At 36.1% G+C, this 21,844-nt stretch overlaps 1 protein-coding gene across 2 annotated transcripts in view; it reads left to right on the top strand.

Annotated features, from left to right (window-relative positions):
- The window catches only part of TTLL5 (tubulin tyrosine ligase like 5), a 230,980-nt gene that overhangs the window by 39,359 nt on the left and 169,777 nt on the right, over positions 1-21,844 (top strand). For both annotated transcript variants that reach the window (XM_027844934.1, XM_027844933.1), the window contains exons 8-12: positions 5,150-5,241; positions 9,013-9,075; positions 12,232-12,270; positions 17,506-17,663; positions 18,620-18,926. In XM_027844934.1, coding sequence (XP_027700735.1) covers positions 5,150-5,241; positions 9,013-9,075; positions 12,232-12,270; positions 17,506-17,663; positions 18,620-18,926 — 659 coding nt within the window. The remainder of the gene's footprint in view (positions 1-5,149; positions 5,242-9,012; positions 9,076-12,231; positions 12,271-17,505; positions 17,664-18,619; positions 18,927-21,844) is intronic.

Raw genomic sequence — 21,844 nt, 5'->3', positions numbered from 1 at the left:
AGGTAGGTTGTAATAGAAAGACTAGTCTAAAGTGTATAAAAGAGTAGCCAACCTGAGGAAAAAATTGGGCTGCAATGCTCATATTATTTAGTACAGTTTAAATGAAAAGTATCCATCAACTAACATTTATTAGTGCCTAATATATACCAGGCACTATGCCAGGTATTGGTAAAGAAAAAAAATGAAAGTCTCTTCTTTCAAGGTGAGAAGAGAACAAACATTTATGAAGTGCTTACTATGTGCTAGGCACTGTATGAAACTCTTTACAAATATTATCTCATTTAATTGCTGTTATGATTCTCATTTTACAGTTGAGAAAATTGAGGCAGAAAGGTTAAGTGACATACCCAGGGGTACATAGCGTGTGCCTGAGGCTGGATTTGAACTCAGATTTTCCTGACTCCAGGCCTAGTGCACTATCCATTGAACCACCTAGTTGCCCTAACTTAATCGCTAAAGGGGCTTAAATCCTATTATAGGAGATATATATAGATATAGATAGATAGATAAATTTGAACAGATATATGTAAAATAAATTTGTACACACACACAAATAGTAGTAAAATTGTGGCAGTGAGGGAAGGCACTAGCTGTATTATAAAAAGCATTGCGCAGAAGGTACTGCTTAAGCTACATCTTGAGGAACATATCCCAGGCATGGGAAGCAATGAGTACAAAGGTCAGAGGCCTTAGATGGAATGTTTTGTAGAGGGAATAAGTAGTGTAGGCTAGCTAGACTACAATGTGTGGAAACAGAAGAGGTGTTAGGTATAGATTTACATGCATGTGTATGTATATATACATGAATATACATACATGTATTTTTATGTGTAAGCACAATTATATTTTGTATTTTGTCCTAGAGGCATTGGGGATTCACTGGAATTTTTTTCAGTAGGAGAATGACATGGAAAGTTATATATTTACGGAAAATCATTTTAGCAGTTAAGTAAAAGATGGATTGAACTTGAGGAAAGACTTGAGGCAGGGAGACCATTTAGGAAGCAAGTTAAGTCATCCAGACACTATGAGGGTCTGAACTTATAAAGTGGTGGCTGTGTCAGTACAGAGAAAGATTCAAATGTGACAGATGTTGTAGAGTTAGAAATAACAAGATTTACCAACTGATCAAATATGCAGATTGAGGGAGAGTGAGGAGTTGAAGATAAGGCCAAGGTTATAAACCTGAGAAATGATGAAAATGGAGGTAGCCTTGACAGAAATAGGGAAATTTGGTAAAGAGGATGGTTTTAGGTGAAAGATAATGAGGTCTATTTTGAACATATTGAGTTTAAGCTGTTAATGGGATGTCCAATTGGAAAGGTGTAATAGAAAGTTGGTGATGTATGACTGGAACTCAATTTGGACATTTAGATCTGAGTCATTTAAACCACGGAAGGTGATGAAGTCATTAAGAAAGAGAATGTAGGAGAAGAGGGTCCAAAAGAGAGTAACTGTGGGGTATACATGTGAGGGGACATGATACAGATCATGAATAAACAAAGGCTCCTAAGAAGGAGTGGTGAAACAAGTAGGGTAAGAACCAATAGAGAGCCAAAATGCAGAGAATGAAAGCGTCTTGGAGGAAAAAGTTGTTGACAGGATCAGATGCAGCAGAGAAGTCAAGGATGATAATTGAGGAAAAACCATTAGATTCAGCAAGTGAGAGATCATTGGCATCTTTGAAGAGAACTTTTCAGTTGAGTGATGGAGTTGGAAGCCAAATTACAAAAGGTTGAGGAAGAAGTAGAACAAGAAGGATAGTCAGCTTTTTCTTGGAATTGGGCCGAGAAAATGAGGAGATATATAGAACTATAGATCAATAAGATGGTCTACTGAAAGTATTTTTAAAGCATTGGGGAAACTTGGGCATGTTTGAAATCAGTAGGGGAAAAACAACAGTTTATAGAGAGAGATGGAAGATTAGAGAGAGAATTGTGGGAGCAGTCTGCTGGAGAAAAAGAGAGAAAATAGAAGCTCGTGGAGGGTTTGGACTTGGTAAGGAGAAGGGCCTTTATCATTGTCAGAGACTGGGGAAAAGGACAAGAGATTGGGCAATGATGACAAGGGGTTTAGGGATGAAAAGAAGAGGAGAATAGTGAGCTCATCATGAATGTTGTCCTAATTCTTTGCTGACAGGCTGAGGTAGGAGGAAGTATGAGAAGACTGAGAAAAGAAGAGAAAGTTTGCAACAGAAACAAGGCTATTACAGTCAAAGGAATACTCAGTACTAAAAATATAGCAATTCCATATGTACAAAATAAAATAGAATTTACTTCTCCCCTATAAAAAAAACTTATAGATTTACAAGAATTGGGTTTAGAAGATTTAGAAGAATTAATAAGAACCCTGAATACTCTACAATAAAATATAATAGATTGAACAAAAAAATAAAGAAGTTATGGGTTTGAACCAGTTGGTGATTAAATTTGATTTAGCAAATATGGAGAGTTTATTGGAAAAAAGCAAAGAAATATGATGTTTTCAGAAATATTTGTAAAAATTGATTGTGTATTCAGACACAAAGAAATCCTGCTTTCATTTTAAAAGATATATTTACAAGTGAATTTTTCCAATTTTTCAAAGAACAAAGCATATTTATATTATATATACTATTTCTAAATAAAGATAATGATATTTAATCAAGTAAATATAGTCTTGACTCAAAAACTGTTAAAGACAGAGCTGGAAAAAAATTTTGACCAATCACACGAATACAAACAAAACAAATATATTTTGCATATAAATACAAATAAAATGAAATAGTAACAAATAGAGTAAATCAGAATATATTTTAAAACTATTCATCTCAACTTTATATTATATTAGTAATTATCTAGTAATTATAGTACAGTAATTTAAAGCTACTTCAGTATTAGACAATTGTTACAAATAATACAGTCATATGACTATATTAATAAAGATAGAGGAAAAGCTTCTAAGAAAATGTGGCCATTCATAATACAAACATTTTTAAAATATACATAAGAAGGATTTTTCCTTAACATGATGAAAGGCATCTACTTGAAACCAGGAACTGACATTCTGTGCAATGAAGAGGTACTTGCTTCTGGAAAATCGGTGTGAAACAGTACTGTTTATATGTCTACCATTTCTAATAGAGTTGTAGAAATGCTTCCTATAGGAATGAAGCATAAAAAAGAAAACTAAATATTGCTAATCAGGTGGTTAAAATATCTTATAAAATATCTTATTTGCAAGCGACAATTTTGTTTACCTAGAAAATCCAAGGGATTTAACAAGAAAATGTTAACTGATGGTAAATGAGTTTAACAAGTTAGTAAGAAATAAATAAGATACAGTACACAAAAGCAATTCATATTCTAATATATCATTAATAAAGAACTGATAAAAATTAAATTTACAATAATGACAATAAAATAAGATATATGAATATTTAACTACCAAGGCACATAGGAAACCTTTATAAGGATAATCTCCAAACTATTTTGATAGATATAAAGCAAGAAGTGAGCAATTTGGATGCTATCCATTGCTAGGATGACCTAGTATAGATGACCTAGAATGAAAATATTTCCCAAGAATCCTAAACTTTGGAAAAAGGAATTCAATAAAAATTATTGGGAAAATTGGAAAGTAGTGTGGTGAAAACCAAGCGTAGATCTATACCTCATATCATATATTGCTACAAATTCTGATATGATCAATGAGGTTATCAAGAACAAGTTTTAAAAGTGAGAAGAATGAGTTTCAAAAGCAGAAGTACTTAATCTCAGCTATGATGAGAAGACAGGTTATTGGACAAATGAAAGAAATTGGGTTGGAAGTGGATGGATTTAATTATGTAAGAACTTTTAACAGGACAACAAAATAATAAGGAAAGAGCCACATGGAGAAATTTTTGTGATATAAAGTCTGACATATAGAACTTACAAGGACCTGAGACAGTTTTTAAAAAGGAAACACTTAGTCCTTCACGCATAAATGGTTACAGGAATTGACAGTTTGTGAAAGAGGAAGCACAATTATGAGTAATTGTTGAATTTCAGTTTGGAAAAAGTTCAGCCTTTCCAATGATAGAAGTGCAATTTAAAACAACTTTAAAGTATAATGTTATACTCATCAAATTGGCAAAAGTAATTAAAAGTGATAAAATGTGCTATTGTAGGGGGTGTGGAGAAACAAGTTCTCCATTACTTTGGTGGTGGAATCATGAATTTGTGTCATCTTTTTGGAGAGCCATTTGACAGTACAAAATGAGTGGTATAAAATTTATCATGGCCTTTAATTCAGTGATTCCATTACTCAAAATATATTCTTTCAATGTGATTGAAAAAACTTTTATAAAAAGCATTCATTATCTTCATTATTGTTAATATAAAAAAACTAGAAATAGCCATATTTCCAGTAACTGGGAAACTGCTGAATACATTTTGGTATATCAATGCCATGGAATACTGTTATTTTCTTTCAAATGGTGGATAGAAGGAATATATATAAATTTGAAAAGAATAAATAATGCAGAGTAAAGACAGCCGAACCAGAACAGCAGCCACATGTTCATTAACTATGACTATACAAAAAACTTCATATTTATACAGATGTAAATGGACAAACAAGATGAGAAGGGGACATAGAGCAGAAAGGTTGTTATTAATTTAAATATATTTTATTCTAAATAGTTTGTTTTGCTTGGTGTTGGTATTGTTATTGTTAATATTGGGGGTTTTGAGTATGGTGGATAGAACATTAGGCCTGGAATCAAGACCATCTGAGTTCAGATTCCAGCCTCAGACACTCACTAGCAGTGTGAGTGACCCTGGGCAATTTATTTTAACTTCTTGTCTGCCTCAGTTTTCTCAACTGCAAAATGGGAATTATTATGGCACCTATCTTGTGGTTATTTTAAGGATCAAATGAGATAATATTTGTAAAGCAGTACCTGGCACATAGTAGGCACTTAATAAATACTTGTTTCCTTCTCTATAATTTTGAAAAAGAAAATGAAGAGGGAGAAAATTTTTCTTGAAAAGCAAATCTTTAAATAAGATTCATCCTTTTATCCTGTATTTGTGGGCTCAAATTTCAGCTGTTGCTACTAATTGTATATATTCTAATGCTTATTATCTAATGTTTGATGTGACTCTTTTTTTTTTCCTTAATGTAGATCAAAGTTTTACGGCGGGTAAAGGAAGAAAACGATCGTAGAGGGGGATTTATTCGAATATTTCCTACATCAGAAACGTGGGATGTTTATGGGTGAGGTAACAACCTTTGGGTTGGGAAATAAGCACAGTGGATTGACTTAATTCCTGGTTAGAATCCCGAGTACCTCTGCTACTGTCTGATGGACAGAACACTGGACTGGGTGTCAAGAGACCTGGGTTTAAATCCCTCCTCAAACATTTGTTAGCTTGTATCATTCCAGGGAAGTCACTTAATATGATAGAGCTTGCGTTGAAGAGGAAAACTATACAACAGGGGGAGAGGGGGTCCCACAAAGTTAAATGTTGTAGAATGGATGAAGATTTAGAAGATCTGGAAATTAAAAAGTCATTGGTGGTCTTAAAGTGAGCAGTTTTAGTAGAATGGTGGGACTGGAAGACAGATTTTTAGGGACTAGAGAGTGAATTAACAGTGTGGAAATAGAGTTGATGAGTATAGACTCCTCTCTTAAGGAGTTTAGCAGTCAAAGGGAGGAGAAAATAGGAATAGCAGCTTTAGGGTATAGTAGAGTCAAAAAAAGGGCTGGAGTTTTTTGAAAATTGAGGAATATTTGCTTAGGGGCATATTTGTTCAGGAAAGAAGGAAACAGTTGTTAGAGGGAGATAAAAAAGTGAGAGAAATGGTGAATGATAGATCAGGGTTTAGGAGCAAACTAGAAGGGATAGGATTATTGGTACAAGTGGAGAAATAAGCCTTGACAAGGAATCTGCCTTCTCCTTTAAGATTAGAATAAAGCCCACAATGGATAAGCTTTGAGATAGTAGTAAGAAAAATTAAGGAGTGACTTTAGTCTTCTCAGTAAAATCGGAGTTGAGGTCATCTAAGTAGGGAAAAGGAAGATCAGAACTGGGGACTTGAGGAAGCCAGAAAAAGTTTAGAACAGCCCTTGTGGGGAGTGTGATAGGGAGTCTGTTAAGAGATGGAAAAAACAAACAAAAAAAAAAAACCCTGAAAAACAGTGGTTGGAGCCTGTCTGAAATTAGGTAATGCAAATGTAGTGGGTCTGCATAGTCAGCATAATTTTGTAACTTCTTCCTCCAAAGTTCAATGAATCTAGAGTGGAAGCATTCAGAAAAGGTGGATATGGTAGTGATTCAAGGTCAGGAATTAGCAGGGTTTTGAATAACAGAAGGACAAGGGAATAAAGCATTCAAAGATGGAGAATAGTGCCTTAACCTTAAGATCAGGATTGTGAAGTGGGGAAAGTGAGTCCTGAACATTTGATGGACTGGGAGAACGGGGATGGATCGAGGAATTAGATGTTGCAGTTAATACAGTTCAATAACCCATTACTGAGTTAGGAAAAAAACAAACAAACAAGCTTAGAAGGAGTGAGGCATCATGAGAGAAGCAGAAGGAAATGAAATTTCCTTTTCTGATCATACGTAGCATGAGAGTTGAGGATGGTGAACTGGTAGGCCGGGGTGTTCAGAGGGTTGAATGTTGATGTCATCAAGAAAGCCGTGAAGTAGAAAATGGATATTGGGAGTCAGATACTGCACTCTCTGGGGAAAGGGGTCAGTAGGTGGCAGCAAGGTTCAGGACAGCCTGATAAAATCAAATGCAATGGACTTCAAAGGAGAGACTGATGTATAATGGTAACATTGAGGGGAATCTGGAAGTCATATTGAGGAATAAGTAGTATGCTGACTCTTCCTAGGTCTCAAATGGACACAAAGAGAAGGAACTACCAGAATTAGAGAGTGTGGCAAAGATTATAAAGTCTCTAGGAGAAATTTAAGTTTTTCTGATTACTAGAATATGGAAATAATGTGAAAGTAAATATTGCAGATGAAGGTCAGTTCATTAGCAAACATGGGGACATGGAGTAGCAAGTGAGTATACAAACACTGCAAGGAGCAGGCCTTAGGTAGATGGGGATGATATGGGAAGAAGTGCTTTCCCTTGCAACAAAACTGGTCTGCTGGCTGTTTCTCCTCTATACTCTTGTGCTTCTTGTTTCCTATGCCTTACTGCAGATGGTACTCCCGAAACCCTGTTTCTTCAAAACACAGCTCAGGTGCCATCTCCTACCGGAGACCTTTACCCATTCATCCTAAGTTGTTGTATTCTCTCCTTCTTAAAATTACTTTGTATTGTTTTGTATTTACTCCCCTTTGAACTTGTTGCATCCCACCCACCAGTGTAATTTCCCACCCCGAGGGCAGAGATTTTCATTTTGTTTTTGCATCTCCAGTGCCTAGCACAGTGCCCTGCTTAATAAGCTTGTTCAATTGGGTTGAATTTGTTGAGGTAGCAGGGAAAAGGATTTGTACCTAACTAAGCATATGAGAGTTCTTAATTAGAGATTAGAGGAGCAGGAAATAGTGGTTTGTTAGTTGTGGGTTAGGTACGTTATTACCAAGCAGAGAAAAACTTGTAGACCTAATTAGCTCTCATGGTCCCACAATGTTGTCTCCCAGTTAGATAGCTCAGTTTTTTCCAAGAGGGGATGAGAGGGATGAGGCTTATGGTGACTGGCATAGAGGTCCTCAAGTGAAGGAAAACTAGCCATCATCTCCCAGGGCAACCCGTCATCTGATTATAAGCAAGGGAGGATGGAGACTTACAGAGGATGTTTGTCAGAAGGCTGTAAGAAAAAGTATATGGCCCCGGGAGTCAAGAGACTTGAGTTCAATGCCTAGCTCTCTCATTTATTAATCTCATGACTTATAGCAAATTATATGCTAGTAAGAATTATTCACATCGCACCTTAAGGGTTACCCAAAGCTTTAGACAATGCGATACTTGCCTGCAGCCTACCTGTTCACATTTAGGTCCTATTATTCTCCTTCATGCTCTTTATGCTCCAGCCAAACTGAACCACTCATTCCTTAATTTTGTTGTACCCATAATCCCTCATGCAAGGAGTGAACTCCCCAACATATGTACATCTCCACCTGTTGAAATCCTTCTCTCTTCCAAGATCCAGCTGTCTTATGAACTTAATTATATCTCTTAGCTCTCTTATGAACTTAATTATATTCTGACTTGTATTCTACTAATTTGTATATATAACTTGTCTTCTTACTATACTGTAAGTTTCTTTAAAAAAGGGACTGTGTTTTCATCTCTTGTGCTTGCTTCAGTGCTTAGCACAGTGCCTGGTACACATAGTAAGGCTCTTAATAAATATGTATTCTCCCTTTCCCTCTCCCCATCTCTCTTCCCCCGCCCCCTTTTCTTTCCTTCTGTGCTCCTTATCCATAATCTTTGTATAACGGTTGCCCTGCACTTAATACATGCTTTGCCAACATTTGCATAACTAAAATTGTTTTCTTCTTCGAACTCCTAATGAGCAGTTTTCAGTTAATGAGGCATTACATTGAATGCTGAAATCTCAGAACTATAGTGGTAGACTAATCGCATTATTAGTAACATATCTTTGAGTGTAGAGTTGCCAAATTGTAAGAAATCTTACTTATTTTTAAAATCTGGGCTTCCATGGTCCTTATAAATGATACTCCGTATCATAGCCCTAGACCCCAGAAAGTATGAGCCTAACAAAAAGACCCTTTTAGATTCAGTACAAGGGGAAAGTTTCCTATTCCTCTGAAAATTTAAGTGTTTATAATTATGAAATATATTTTTCTTTCCATTTTCCCACTATCCATTTTCCTACAGTGTCTTGAATCTTCCTACTCCACTCTGCTAGCAATTGTATTTGTGTAATTGTCACTTCTTTTTAGTTTTAAGAAAGATATTCTGTGAATTACCTGACAACTATAGGTTTGATTCACTTTTATTTCTGCATCAGGTTTCTCTAAACTGAAGATTTAACTAGTCCTTTCTCTTGTCTTTCAGGTCCTACCTAGAGCACAAGACCTCAATGAACTATATGCTGGCCACACGGCTCTTCCAGGACAGGTGGGGATTTGCTGATTTTATAGCCTAAAATGCTGGAAAGGATCACATTGTGAGGAAGAAGTAAATGAAAGACAAAGAAAATGGCTACATAGAAATTATGATGCTAGTTCCTTGATGGAAAGGGGCTATTTATATAAAGGTGTGCTTTTATTTAAGCAAATCTGATACAGCAACACTTTACTTGAGGTCATTCATTTGAAAATCTCGGCTCTCTGGGACATGACCAAGAACCAGAATGAAGCCAAAAAAGAAAAAAAAGATGTCTAATGACGCAAAGTGAATGTCACAAATCCATGAACTAAGAGCTCCGTGGATAGTTCTGAGAACAAAGCCCCTAGTTCCTCACTCAAAGTCTATTCTTTTAGACAGAGCCTTTAAACAAACTTAATTTTCTAATTTTCTAGCTTTTAATAGATTAAAAAACAGCAGATTAGAAGAGAGGCAAAATATACATATATGAAACTGAAAAAGTGATAGCTCATTGCATGATAGGAATTTGTAGGTAGAATAACTATAAAAAGCAGACATAAGAATCACATAACCTCAGATTTGGAAGGGACCTCAGAGGCCATCTAAATTAACTTCTGAACAGAAATGCCTTCTGTAGTAGTAGTAGTAATAGTTGCCTTCTAACCACTCTTTGAAGATTTCCAGTAAGGGGGCCCCGAACCCATACCTCTCTTGAAGTGAATCATACCCTTTTGGGGGGCAGCTAGGTGGCGCAATGGATAGAGCACCCAGCCCTGGAGTAAGGAGGACCTGAGTTCAAATACAGCCTCAGATGCATAACACTAGCTGTGTGATGGGGCAAGTCACTTAATCCCAATTGCCTCACAAAAAAAGAAAAGAAAAGAAATCTTACCCTTTTGGGATAGCTCTAATCATTGCAAAATTTTTTCCTTATATGAAATCAGATTTTTCTCTCTTAAATTTCTATCCATTGTTCCTATTTCTACCACCTGAGCAGAACACATTTCATCCCCTTTTTATATGACAGACCTTCAACTACTTGAAGAAAGCTATCATGTTCCCCCTAAATTATCTTCTCCAGGTAGCTAAATAATCTCAGTTGTAAATATTGAGATACAATATATCAACTGATCCTTTCATAGCATGATCTGCATCCCTTCTCCTATCCAGCCTTACCATCCTGGTCTCTCTCCTGTTGATATGTTCCAGCTTGCCACCATCTTTTCTCAATTGTGGTACCCAGAACCTAGTATAGTTCTCTGGATTTGGGACAAGGGCAGAGTGCAGATGTATGACCAGTACAAAGTACACTTAGACTTTAACCCTATCCCAAAATTGTGGGCATTCTTTTTCTCTAAGTGCAGCCTGAGATCTCATTACCTTTTTTGGTTGATGTCACAGTACTAACTCCTTGAGCTTCCTGTCTGCTAACTGCCCTTGCCCCCAAGTCTTTTTCCCACATTTATTGAGATTTCCCTTGTCTTGTGCTTAAGAAGTTGTTTTTTGAACCCATGTGTAGGATTTCATATTTATCTCTGCTAAATTCCATTCTGGAATTCAATTCTTTTAGGGATCTAAGGATATTAAGGCTATTTAGTGTAGCCCCAAACACCATTACATACTTCACGAGCTCCTCAGGACATCACCATAGTACAGCAGAGTACAATAATGGTTTTTGGTAGAGATATTTGTGAATCACCAAAAAAAAAAAAAAAACTCAATTATGTTCTAGATAATAATAACTATAGCATTTATATAGTTCTTTAAAATTAACAAAGCGCTTTACAAATATTGTCTCATTTTAAATTCAACAACCTTGGGAGGCAGGTGCTTTTCTTATCCCTGTCCTGCGTATGGAGAAACTGAAGCAGACAGAAGTTAAGTGACTTGTCCAGGATCACGTAGATAGTAAGTGTGTGAGGAAGTATTTGAACTCAGGTCTTTGTGCTTCTATGCCCAGCACTCTTATTTACTGTATCACCTAGTTGCCTAAGATGGCAAGAGTGTGTAGTAAAGTTTAGATAATTTTCCATCGAAAATTTTCATAATGAAGAATTTTATCTAAGTGGAGAAATTGACTTAATATGGAATGCCTCCTTCCTAAGTGATAGACAGTTAATACCAGATAAATGAAATATTTGTGAATTATCAAAACAGTTTGTAAAACTGACAAATTAAAAGGGTGAGTCTTTGTTTCATAAAAAAAGATTTATTCCAAGATTCACCTAAATTGTGAGGGCCCTAATGCATTTTGAATAAACTTAGATTTATGGTAATTTTATTTGTAATCAGTTAGATGTATGGTAATTTTATTTGTAATCAGTTTTTCAAGGATTAACTGGTTTCATAAAATTAGGATTACAAGTGCCTTGACAACTTATATGGAGCTGATGCTAGTATAATGGGTCTTTTTGGATTCTTTGGACCTAGGATTAGGGATGTGTTTTGTATTTAGCTTGCTATTCCTGGGCTTTTTGCCATATAGCTTGACAGAGGATCTGGGCTGTGCTGCTCTGTACTACCCAGAGAAATCTTTTCCTACTTTCAGCCTGGAAGTATAGCTTGTATTATAAACAATGGATGGAAATTTTTTAGGAACAGTAAGAGGAGAAAACCATCTAGTAGATGCAAGGGAAAGTACTTGCAGAGAAAAACAGTTATTTAGGAGAATTGTCTAATGAACACTTTTATGTTTTTAGAGATGTAGAAAGCTAATTATCTTAAAAAGGATTAGTAGCAGTTCAGTGTCGTCATAGCCTTCAGATCTACCTTTGGTTATGAAGTAAAGAAGTTCTTTTCCTTTGTGAACCCTCAAAGACTGGTGGTCATTTGACTTCACCAGTTAACTAGAATATCCTCCTAGCTCCATTTGTTCTTCCTCCTTTCCCTTCTTTGTAAGCATCTTTAGAAATGTCCCTTTGAGCTAATAATCCTCCAGATCCATTGTCTGTAAAAAGATTCTCACCTTTATGTATTTTCTCCCTAGAGAGAGCTTCTCTCTTTGACCTAGATTCTATGCTGAGGAGCTACAATAAATGAAATAGGCTTCAGGAAAAGTGGCACCTTGTTTAAAAAAAAAAAAAGCACCAAGAAGCTGTGTGTGTATATATGTGTGTGAGAGAGAGAAAGGATGCCTATGTGTGCATATTGTTGTCCATTAATCAGTTGTCCTCTCTACTCCTGTAGGGGAAACACAAGAAGAAGCCTGTTGGTAGGGAGGCCACGGTAAGTAGTTTTGAAAAGTTGAGATTGCATGGGCGATTGTGTGACTATGCAGAGATTGAGCATGGAATGCAAAAGTTTTGTTACCTTAGAGAACATTTTACAGTCTGGTTCAGTTTGATAGTGTTACCTAATTGTGGCCTATTTTGGTACCCCTTCTATAAAAACAGTTGAATTTTTCTGTATTAGAGCTACAGGTAAACCTTTATAGCAGCTGCTACTAACTGTTCTTGCTTGGCTATTTCAGAAAGAGATTTAGAGTGGAAACTAAACTTGCTGTTCACTCAAAATTTATTTTTATAGGGGATTTCAGTGGTTTGTTAATCTAGCCTTTGTGCATCTGGACATATGCTACTTCAGGTTTGTCCAAGAGAATTAGAAGTGTGCAGAACTGAAAATGTTCAGAAAACCTGTGCTTCAGGGCCTGTATATGGTTGGTAGGGGATTTTGAAGGTTTGGGAAGAGTTGGGGAAAGCTTTATCTACATCAGGAGTTTTTAACCTAGTATCTGTGAACTTTCTAAGTTTATTTAAAAATCTTGGTAACTGTATTTTAATGTGATGAGTTTCCTTTGTAATCCTATGTATATCCTTTTAAAATATGTTTATTTAGAAACATGATTCTGATTAGAAGCTCTGATCTAGATGAATAGTCTAGCCAGAAAAATAAAGCATTGAGACCAAAGACAATTCCCATGGCTACAATGGAGGCATTTGACCATTAGAAAAGTAGTTCTGTACATATGTAACTCTTTTGCTTTACACTTTTTTGGGGGAGGTGGTGAAGAGGTGTAGGGGTTTTGGGGTGCTCCTAGATGCACAGAGGTACCCCAAGATCATGGGAGGTTTTGGGGTGCTGGGAAAAGCCCCAGATCGTGGCACCGGATCTGCCTGAATGAATTCAACCCAAATCTTCCAGCCAGAGAAATAGTTTATTAAAGATAATCACATATAGGCCAGGTGATGCCCGTGAGGATGAGCAGGCATGAGAGTCTCAGCCTCTGGGTGTGACAGGTTCTCAGCATCTGAATGGGGGCTAAGGTGGTCCGGTAACGCCCGTAAGGATGAGCGGGCATGAGGGTCTCAGCCTCTAGGCGTGAGAACAGCTCAGCCTCTGAATGGGGGAGGCCAGGTGACGCCCCTACGGACAAGCGGGTATGAGAGTCCCAGACTTTGGGCATGAGAAATTCCCAGCATCTGAATGGGGGCAAAGGTGAATCTTAAGTGCAGAAAGACTGTGGGAGGGATCTAGGAGTGGCCAAGTAGTTTGGAGTGACTGGAGGAGGGGTCTAAGGAGATCTGGATGAGAGTGGCTAGTAAGCTGGGGTGAACAGAACTCCTGGGTCCTGGACCTCATGGCGCCTAGCTAGGATTAGGGGTGGGAAATGGCCAGGGGTCATAGGAAGGCAAAACAGTGGAAGGGAGATTGGGTGTAGCCACAATGCAAAGGCAGTTGAAGGGGGAAGGTGGTTGGAAAAAAAGGGTCCAGGTGGGAATTCCGTTTGGAAGGTCTGAGAGATTTGAATTAACAATGAGAATAGATAATGAAGGGAGGGGGGCAGCGAGGTGGTGCAGTGGATAGAGCACTGGCCCTGAAGTCAGGAGGACCTGAGTTCAAATCTGGCCTCAGACCAAACACTTGACACTTACTAGCTGTGTGACCCTGGGCAAGTCACTTACCCCCAATTGCCTAAAAAAAAAAAAAAAGAAAGAAAGAAAGAAAGAAAAGAAAAAGATAATGAAGGCAACTGGAAGGTAGAAGTTTGCTTTCAAAGGGAGATAAAGAGAGCTTTCAAAGGGAAATAATGGCAGTTTCTAAGGACAAACAGGAGCCAGGTTCTTTTTAGGGCCAGGGAGGAAGGCGCAACTGAATAAGATCAAAAAGGCCAGGCTGAGGCTTTGGAAGGGAGGTAAGGGGAATATAAAAATCTAAGGGTTTTCAAACTGAATGGTGGGCACATAACCCCATCAGAGGGAGGATATATTTAACCACCTTTAGTAGGTCAAACTTTTCTTTGAGCTCTGAGAATTAACTGCCCAAAAGTTTTCATTTAAAATTTGCAATTATCGCTATAATAGACTTGAGAAATTGGCCAGAAGGAATCTTTTTTTGAACATTGTAATGGAGATATTCTGGATTATGCCGGCAAAATATGCAGAAAATTCTGACTGTGATTTCAGTGATAGGGAATTGGCCATCTTATCTTAAGAACAGCCACAGTACATCAGTCAAATATACAGGTACACCAAATTTATTTCTCCCTATTGGATTAGAGGTTATGAAACTATAAACCTGTACTTCAGTTGCTCTAGGGAACTCCCTATGAGGAAACCCCTTCTACCAATGCAGATTGGTAGAATGCAATTCTTCCTTTGCAATTTACATACCTAAGAGTTGCCTGGATCACTGATTGAGTAAGTGACCTGCCCAGGATCATACAGTCAATATTTGTCAGACTCGTATCCAGGGCTCCCAAACTCCAAGGCCAGTTCTCTATACTCTGTGCCTTTCTGCCTCTCTTTATACTTTTGAGAAGAGATAAATTCATTTATTATAATGATAATGATATTTATGTTTCACTTTGTGGCATACAAAGCACTTTAAATACATTTAGTTTTATGAGAGATTTGCTATTCCAAATCCTTTACAAATATACATGTTTAGATCTTTCCTGGGAAGAAGTGAAACAGGTTTATTGTCACTTGTTTAATGAAGAAGCAGGAATAAAATGATTGTGACTTGTCTCAGTATTGAAGTCCAAACAAATTAATGCATTTTCTAGCCCCTAATAATCTTAGATTCTGACTGTTAGATAATACTTCTATGTATTTGCAATATTTTTTTTAAAAAAATCATATAGCATAATAGAGAAATTAATGTTGAAGTCAGTCAAAAAGACCTGGGTTTTAAACCTGCCTCCATCATGTATAGAGTTTGTGACTCTGGGAAAGTCACTTGACCCCTCAGTACCTCCAAGTAATTTTCTAGGGCTATATAAGTAGCAGTATAGGGGATCATTTGCACTGGAAACACTTGACGAGGTGTTACTACACCAGAGGGGTCAAACTCTCTCCTGCAGGGCACCTCTAACCAGAATAAAATGTCACTGGGAAATATTTAACAAAATAAATAAAAATGCAATACAACATAGATAATGTTAATTTGTGATTTTCTAAGTCAATATGCATCCCTCTGGATCTGTTTCTATTTGAGTTTGATGCCATTGACCCACAACACTGAAATAATTGATCTAAACGACAACAGAAGTTCTAGGGGAAAAAGTTTAAACCCTTCACAGTCTTATTAGGCTAGTCAGTGCTTCTCTGATATATAGTAATTAATGTTTTCATATATTAACAGTTCACATTTCTGTAAAACCTATAAATTATTTTCTCACCCGTTTATCTATTTCATGAGCTAAGATTTAGAGCTAAAAGAGGTCTCATGGATCATCTCTCCCCTCCTTTCGTAAAGAAAGAAACAGATCCAGAAAGAGGTAAAATCGTTTTCCCAAGATTACTCAGGTAGTAAGGAGAGTCAAGGTTTGTACCAAGTCCTCAGACATCAAATACTGAGATCATTCTACTATACCATACTACCTCATTTGTTAATGCATTATCTTGCCATCAGTTAAGATCCTTAGTGGTATAAAAATTTAAGGTATTGTTTCTTGTGTTTAAAATCATAATCATTTATCATGAACCAGGGTGTGCATGCTCTTCAAAGTTAATGAAAACCTCATTCTAAAGACCTCCTTTATTCTGAAATAAATGACATAAATTTGATTACACGTAATAAGAATTAAAAATTTAATTGGGCAGGAGTTTAATTTTGCATATTTTTTCCACAGTTCTCTGTTAGAAAGATGTGTTCATTTGTCTAGGATAGCTTTGTTTTATCTAGACTATTTAAAAATAATCTATAGAGATGGAGATTTTATAACCAGTTCTTTGATCTCTGAGAATTCACTGTACAAAAGGTTTTATTTAGAAGTTTGTAGTTGCAGTTATAATAGTATATTGAGAGCTTTTCTAAAAGGAGGATCTTTTTCTTACTTTTTTTCTGGATAATACAGGCAGAATTGTGTAAGACTCTGACTCTGATTGATGTGATAGGGAGTTAGAGTTAGACATTCATGGTAGCCAGAAAATTTTATCCTAATAGGTAGACTCAGTAAATTCATTTTTCCCCAGTGAATTAGGGGGATATTAAACCATAAACCTAACTTAAATATGATCAAAATCTGGAAAACAATGATTTGGAGGAAGGAATGCATGTGTATTTCAGGACAAGGAATTACAGTTTTTCAGTTTTAAATTTAGTGTGATCTGTCTACATATGGCTATAGGATTAGCCATTTCGATTGAAGTCAATTTATTCAAATAAATAGTTTGCTTTCTTCCTTATTGAAATGACAGGTAGCTAGGAGTATTTATTTATTTTAAATTTATGGCCCCTAGCAAAGTGTCTTTTTCCATAGTAGGTACTAAATAAATATTGAATGAATGAATGAATGAATGAATGAATGAATTGACCCCATTGTTTTATAGCAAGCTATTGTGAAGTTGGCTTGGGACAACATTAAAAAGTTCCTTAATTTATTTCCTACTCTCATCTTCAATTTAGAATGACTTCAGGATATTTTTCAACTATATCACAGTGTCCTGACCTGATTCCAATCATCTGGTAGATTATAGGCTAGGATCTGCCAATATTCCACCTCCTCTACCCCCTCACATACCACCCCCAATCCCACCTCCTGCTTTCCCGTAGCTTGGTATTTCAAGTAGTGTGCTCCAATGGGGATGGCATGATGGGAATCAGGGTTTGGTGGCAGTTTTTGGCAGCTCACCAGAATCATCATTTTTTTCTCACAGATTTTTGTCAACCATCTTAGCTTCCCTACTTTTGTTTAATCATAGGGTTTTACTAAAATAGAGTAACTTCTTGACACAAAAGGCTTGGGACCCTCTACATTAATATAATGCAGTCTCCTAATGCTATTGTTTATGTATTTGAAATTAACAAAAAATATTTTTTAAAAATAGTTTATTCAGATATTTCACTAATTCAGACAGGGTTTCCCAGTTTTCCTGTTTAACTGTCAAACATTTTAGAATTCCCTGGAGTCACTGGGTACAATGACAAGGGTACACTTGGTACAGACTTCCACCAGGCTCGGCATTGAAATAAAGGAGAGAAATTTGTAAACGCTATACTTCACTGTTGTTTTCCCAGAGTGGCTGTTGATGCAGGGCCAGAAATGAAGGTGGAGGATGTGAACGCAAAGGCCAAGCTACATGCTGTGCTTTATGAAAGGAAACTTCTATCCCTCGAGGTGCGAAAACGCAGAAGACGGAATGGCAGATTGAGGGCACTAAGGCCAAAGTACCCAGGTACAAATATACTGTTGGCCTTAACTAAACTCAGTTAACCAGATCTCTTGATAGAATAAGTTAGCTAGCCTTTTAGTTAGTCCTTTTGAGCTGTTCTTACAATTACTTAATCTTTTGTGAAGCCATAGAACTTAATTTCAAGAGGATTCTTAGAGTTTTCTTTTAAAACCTTTCCTTCCATAGTATTTATAGTAAGAGAAATAGTACATGTATATTTAAGCTGTTATTATAACTTTAGCATTACATAAATACATGGTACTTATGAAATAATCAAGTTTTTATAAGTTGAATGTAGCCCTTAAGAGTTACTGATTTAATTAGTTCATGATTAGGTAATGAGCTTTTTTGCTGCTTTGCTCTTAGAAGGACAAAAGTATTTCATTCCTCTGCACATGGAATAAAGGGACATTCCCCTGTACCCCAAATTCTACATACAGTGTTTGGCTTCCTAGGTCCCTGACAGTTTAGTTTTCTCAGTTCTATTTTCAAATTTCCTTGATGCAGAAAATTTGTTATAGGAAAAATGAAGTAATGATTTATACCAACTGGCACTGTATTCTCTTTGGAAGCTACATTTGCCAAGTTTGTTTTTTAAGGGTAGAGCTGAGCAGTGATTCTCTTTGCAAACATAAGTCTCAGAAATGTTTTTTTTTCCCCCTTACATAAAGCCATGAAAAACAATGATAATCTGCCTTCTACCCTACAAGAGTAAATAAAGTGGTTTAAGATATGTTCTGTATTAAGTACAATGAATTTGTCCTTTGGCATTATGGCAAGATAGTAGGTAAAATATAATGAAGAGACCAGAAATACACATTTTGCATAGACATACCTATATACTATTACTTTTCTGTCTTGTCTCTGGCCCAATATAAATGTTTGTATATAATACTGGAAAGGTGAGAGAGTAAAACACTTAATTTTTTTCAGCAGCATTAGTGGTTCTTCTTTTTTAGTGCTTCTGCAGCCAACTGAAATATCCATTAAAACTGAGACGGAGAGTGAAGAGGAAGAAGAGGATCAAATAGAACATGAAGACGAAGAGCAGGAAGCATCCCAAGAGGAGTCTGCAGGTTCTCTTGAAGAAAATCAAACCAAATATATGCCTTCACTGACTGCGTTGCTGGATACTCCACCCAAAGAGAGTCCCTTGAAAACTTCTGAATGGAATGGAGAAACTACTCCTTGCCCCAAGCCTGAAATTCAGCAGCCAGAACCCACATTTAACTTGATGCAGATTCTGCAAGAAAATGGAAATCTCAGGTGAGCCTCCTTTTTAAAAAAAGAACTTGTAACCCAATTGAGTAATGAGTAGGGCAGTTGAGTGGTCTGCTATGCAAATAAATGATTTCCCTTTAAATAGAGGGTGAGCTCTTTCTTGATATTACTTTCATTAAGTGAGCTTCTTCCACTATCATATGCATTATTGTAAATCATTGTAGATTTAAATTTCCTTTTTTTTTCTTCTGGCACACAGTGGTATACCTCACCCCATTAGAAATAGTCTCAGAATGAAACATTTCAGAAGTTTTCTTTTTTTTCTTTTTCTTTTCTTTCTTTCTTTTTTTTTGGGGGGGGGGTGAGGCAATCAGGGTTAAGTGATTTGCCCAGGGTCACACAACTAGTCTAAGTGTTATGTGTCTGAGGCTGGATTTGAACTCGGGTCCTGGCCAGTGCTCTATCCACTGCACCACCTAGCTGCCCCAGAGGTTTTCTTTTTTAAAGAAAAGTGTTGATACCTGTTTTGTCTTTACATCAGCTCCATATCTGTATATAACACTCACCCCTAATCTACTCAGTACACCATCTCTTGTAACATATTAAAAAAGAAAAGGGGAAAAATGGCTAAAACAGCAAAATTAACCAACTAAGCCATATGCTTAGTTCCACACCCTTAGGCCTCTTCTTCCAAAAAGGAAAGGAGATGCATTTTCTTTCTTTCTTTTTTTTTTCAAATAAATTTTTATTCATGTCTTTTGTTTTTTACATCATTATATTTTTCTCCAGTATCCCTCTCCCTCCCCTTCCCAGAGAGCCAATCCTGTATGACAAATAGTATATTTTAAAGACAAAAAAGAAAAAGAAGAGGAAAACTCAGCACAATCAGTCTTTGCATTAAAAAAGTCAGAAAACATGTAATTGTGGGCTTTACATTTCCATGAAGAAAATGTCCTGTCATAGGGAGATGCATTTTCTTATCTCTTCTCTGAGGCAAAAAGTGTTCATCTTAATTACATAGAGTTCAGTTTAATTTTTGTCTTCATGCCATTTAATCTTCATTGTAATTGTATATATTGTTTACCTCCTCCTTAGTTCATGCTGTATCAGTTCATATAAATCTTCCCTATGTTTCTCTAAATTATTGATGTTCGCTATTTCTTATGGCATGACATTCAGATACTACAGTTTGTTTAGTGTTCTCCAAAGTAGATAGATATTAACTTTGTTTCCAGTTATTTGCTCTATGAATTTTTTAGTATATATGTAACCTTTCTTTCTGTCTTTAGCCTCCTTAAGATAATCATTTCTGGATCAAACAGTATGGTCATTTTAGAAACTCTTTTAGCACAATTTCAAATTGTTCTTCAGAATGGATGGACCAATTCACAGTTCCACAAACAGTGTATTTGTGTGCCTGTCTTATCTACAGCCACTCTTAGATTGTATATTTCTATCCTTTGTCAACTTTTCCAATTTGTAAGATGAAACATCAGAGTTGTTTTGGTTCACGTTTTTCTCATTATTTGAAATAATCTATTCTAAAGTTATTAATAGTTTTCAACTTGGAAGAGTCATGTTACTCGCTTGAGTTCTTTTCAGATCAGTTTATTCATCTATTTTGACCACTTATCGATTGGGGATAATGACTCCTGGTCTTATATACTTTTGTTATAATTCCCTATATATCTTGGATATCAGATATAATTGGATACCAGAGATAATTTAATTTAACAATTTTCCCCTAATTAATAGCTTCCCTTCACATCCCAGCTGCATTCATTCATTCATTTATTTGTTTGGCAATTACTTTTATTTCTTGTTTGATTAAGAATTCTCCTCCCTACTCATAAGTATGAAATTTGGTTACATTGTGACTTTTAATATTCAGATCACATCTGTTTTGAGCTTACTGTGAGATATTGTCAAATTAAACCTAATTTCTGCCATGGTACTTTACAATTTTCCCAGCAGTTTTTGTCAAATATCTAGAATATTCTTAGTAAAAGTTATAAAAATAGTAAAGTCCATTCTTATTCATGATTTTGAAAAAAACAGCCTCATCCAAAGTAGTATCTTTCCAAGTTGAAATAGTTTTTATTTGAATGAATTAGTGAGATTGGAGGATTCTGCTACCATCTAAATATGGAAATGATGTAGAGGGAACATGAAAAATGACCATGTTCTCAGTTCAGCTCATCTCAAGTAAATCTGTTGACTAAAATAGAAGATTTTTCTATTCTTTACATAGTTTGACTTAGTTTTCCTTATTTGTTGTGTAGATAAAGTTTAAAAGGGGAGAAATTAGAGGAAAAGACCTGGTATATAGTTTCTTTATAGTAATGGGTGAGCCTTGATATTTTCCTTGTTGAGAAACATTACAAAATAGTATATATATACATTTTTTAAATCATGCAAGATAGATTTCCACATTGGCCATGTTACTAAAAATAAAAAAAAATTAGAAAAATAAAGGAAATGAAAAAATGTTTTAATTTACATTCAGAGTTCATCAGTTCTCTCTCTCTGTAGGCAGATAGCATTTTTCATCATGAGTCCTTTGGAATTGTCATGGATCATTGTATTGATCAGAGCAGCTAAGTCTTTCACAGTTGATCATTATTACAATATTGCTGTTACTATGTACAATGTTCTCCTACTAACTTCACTTTTCTTTGGTTCATGTAAGTCTTGGGTTTTTTCTGAAACCATGGCCTTCATCATTTCTTAGAACACAATAGTGTTTCATGACATTTATACACCATAACTTTTTCAGCCGTTCCTTAACTGATGGACATCCCTTCAGTTTCTAATTCTTTGCCACAACAAAAATATCTGTATACATATTGTTGTGAATATGGGTCTTTTTCTTTTTTCTTTGATCACTTTGGGGTACAGATCTAGTAGTAGTATTGCTGTGTTGAAAGGTATGCACAGTTTTATAGCCCTTTGGGCATAGTTCC

This window comes from Vombatus ursinus, unplaced genomic scaffold (assembly GCF_900497805.2).
Source record: "Vombatus ursinus unplaced genomic scaffold, bare-nosed wombat genome assembly UNPS02014945.1, whole genome shotgun sequence".
In the NCBI taxonomy this organism is placed as follows: domain Eukaryota; kingdom Metazoa; phylum Chordata; class Mammalia; order Diprotodontia; family Vombatidae; genus Vombatus; species Vombatus ursinus.
Note: the sequence above shows the minus strand (reverse complement) of the source record. Positions and strands in the feature narration are given on the sequence as shown.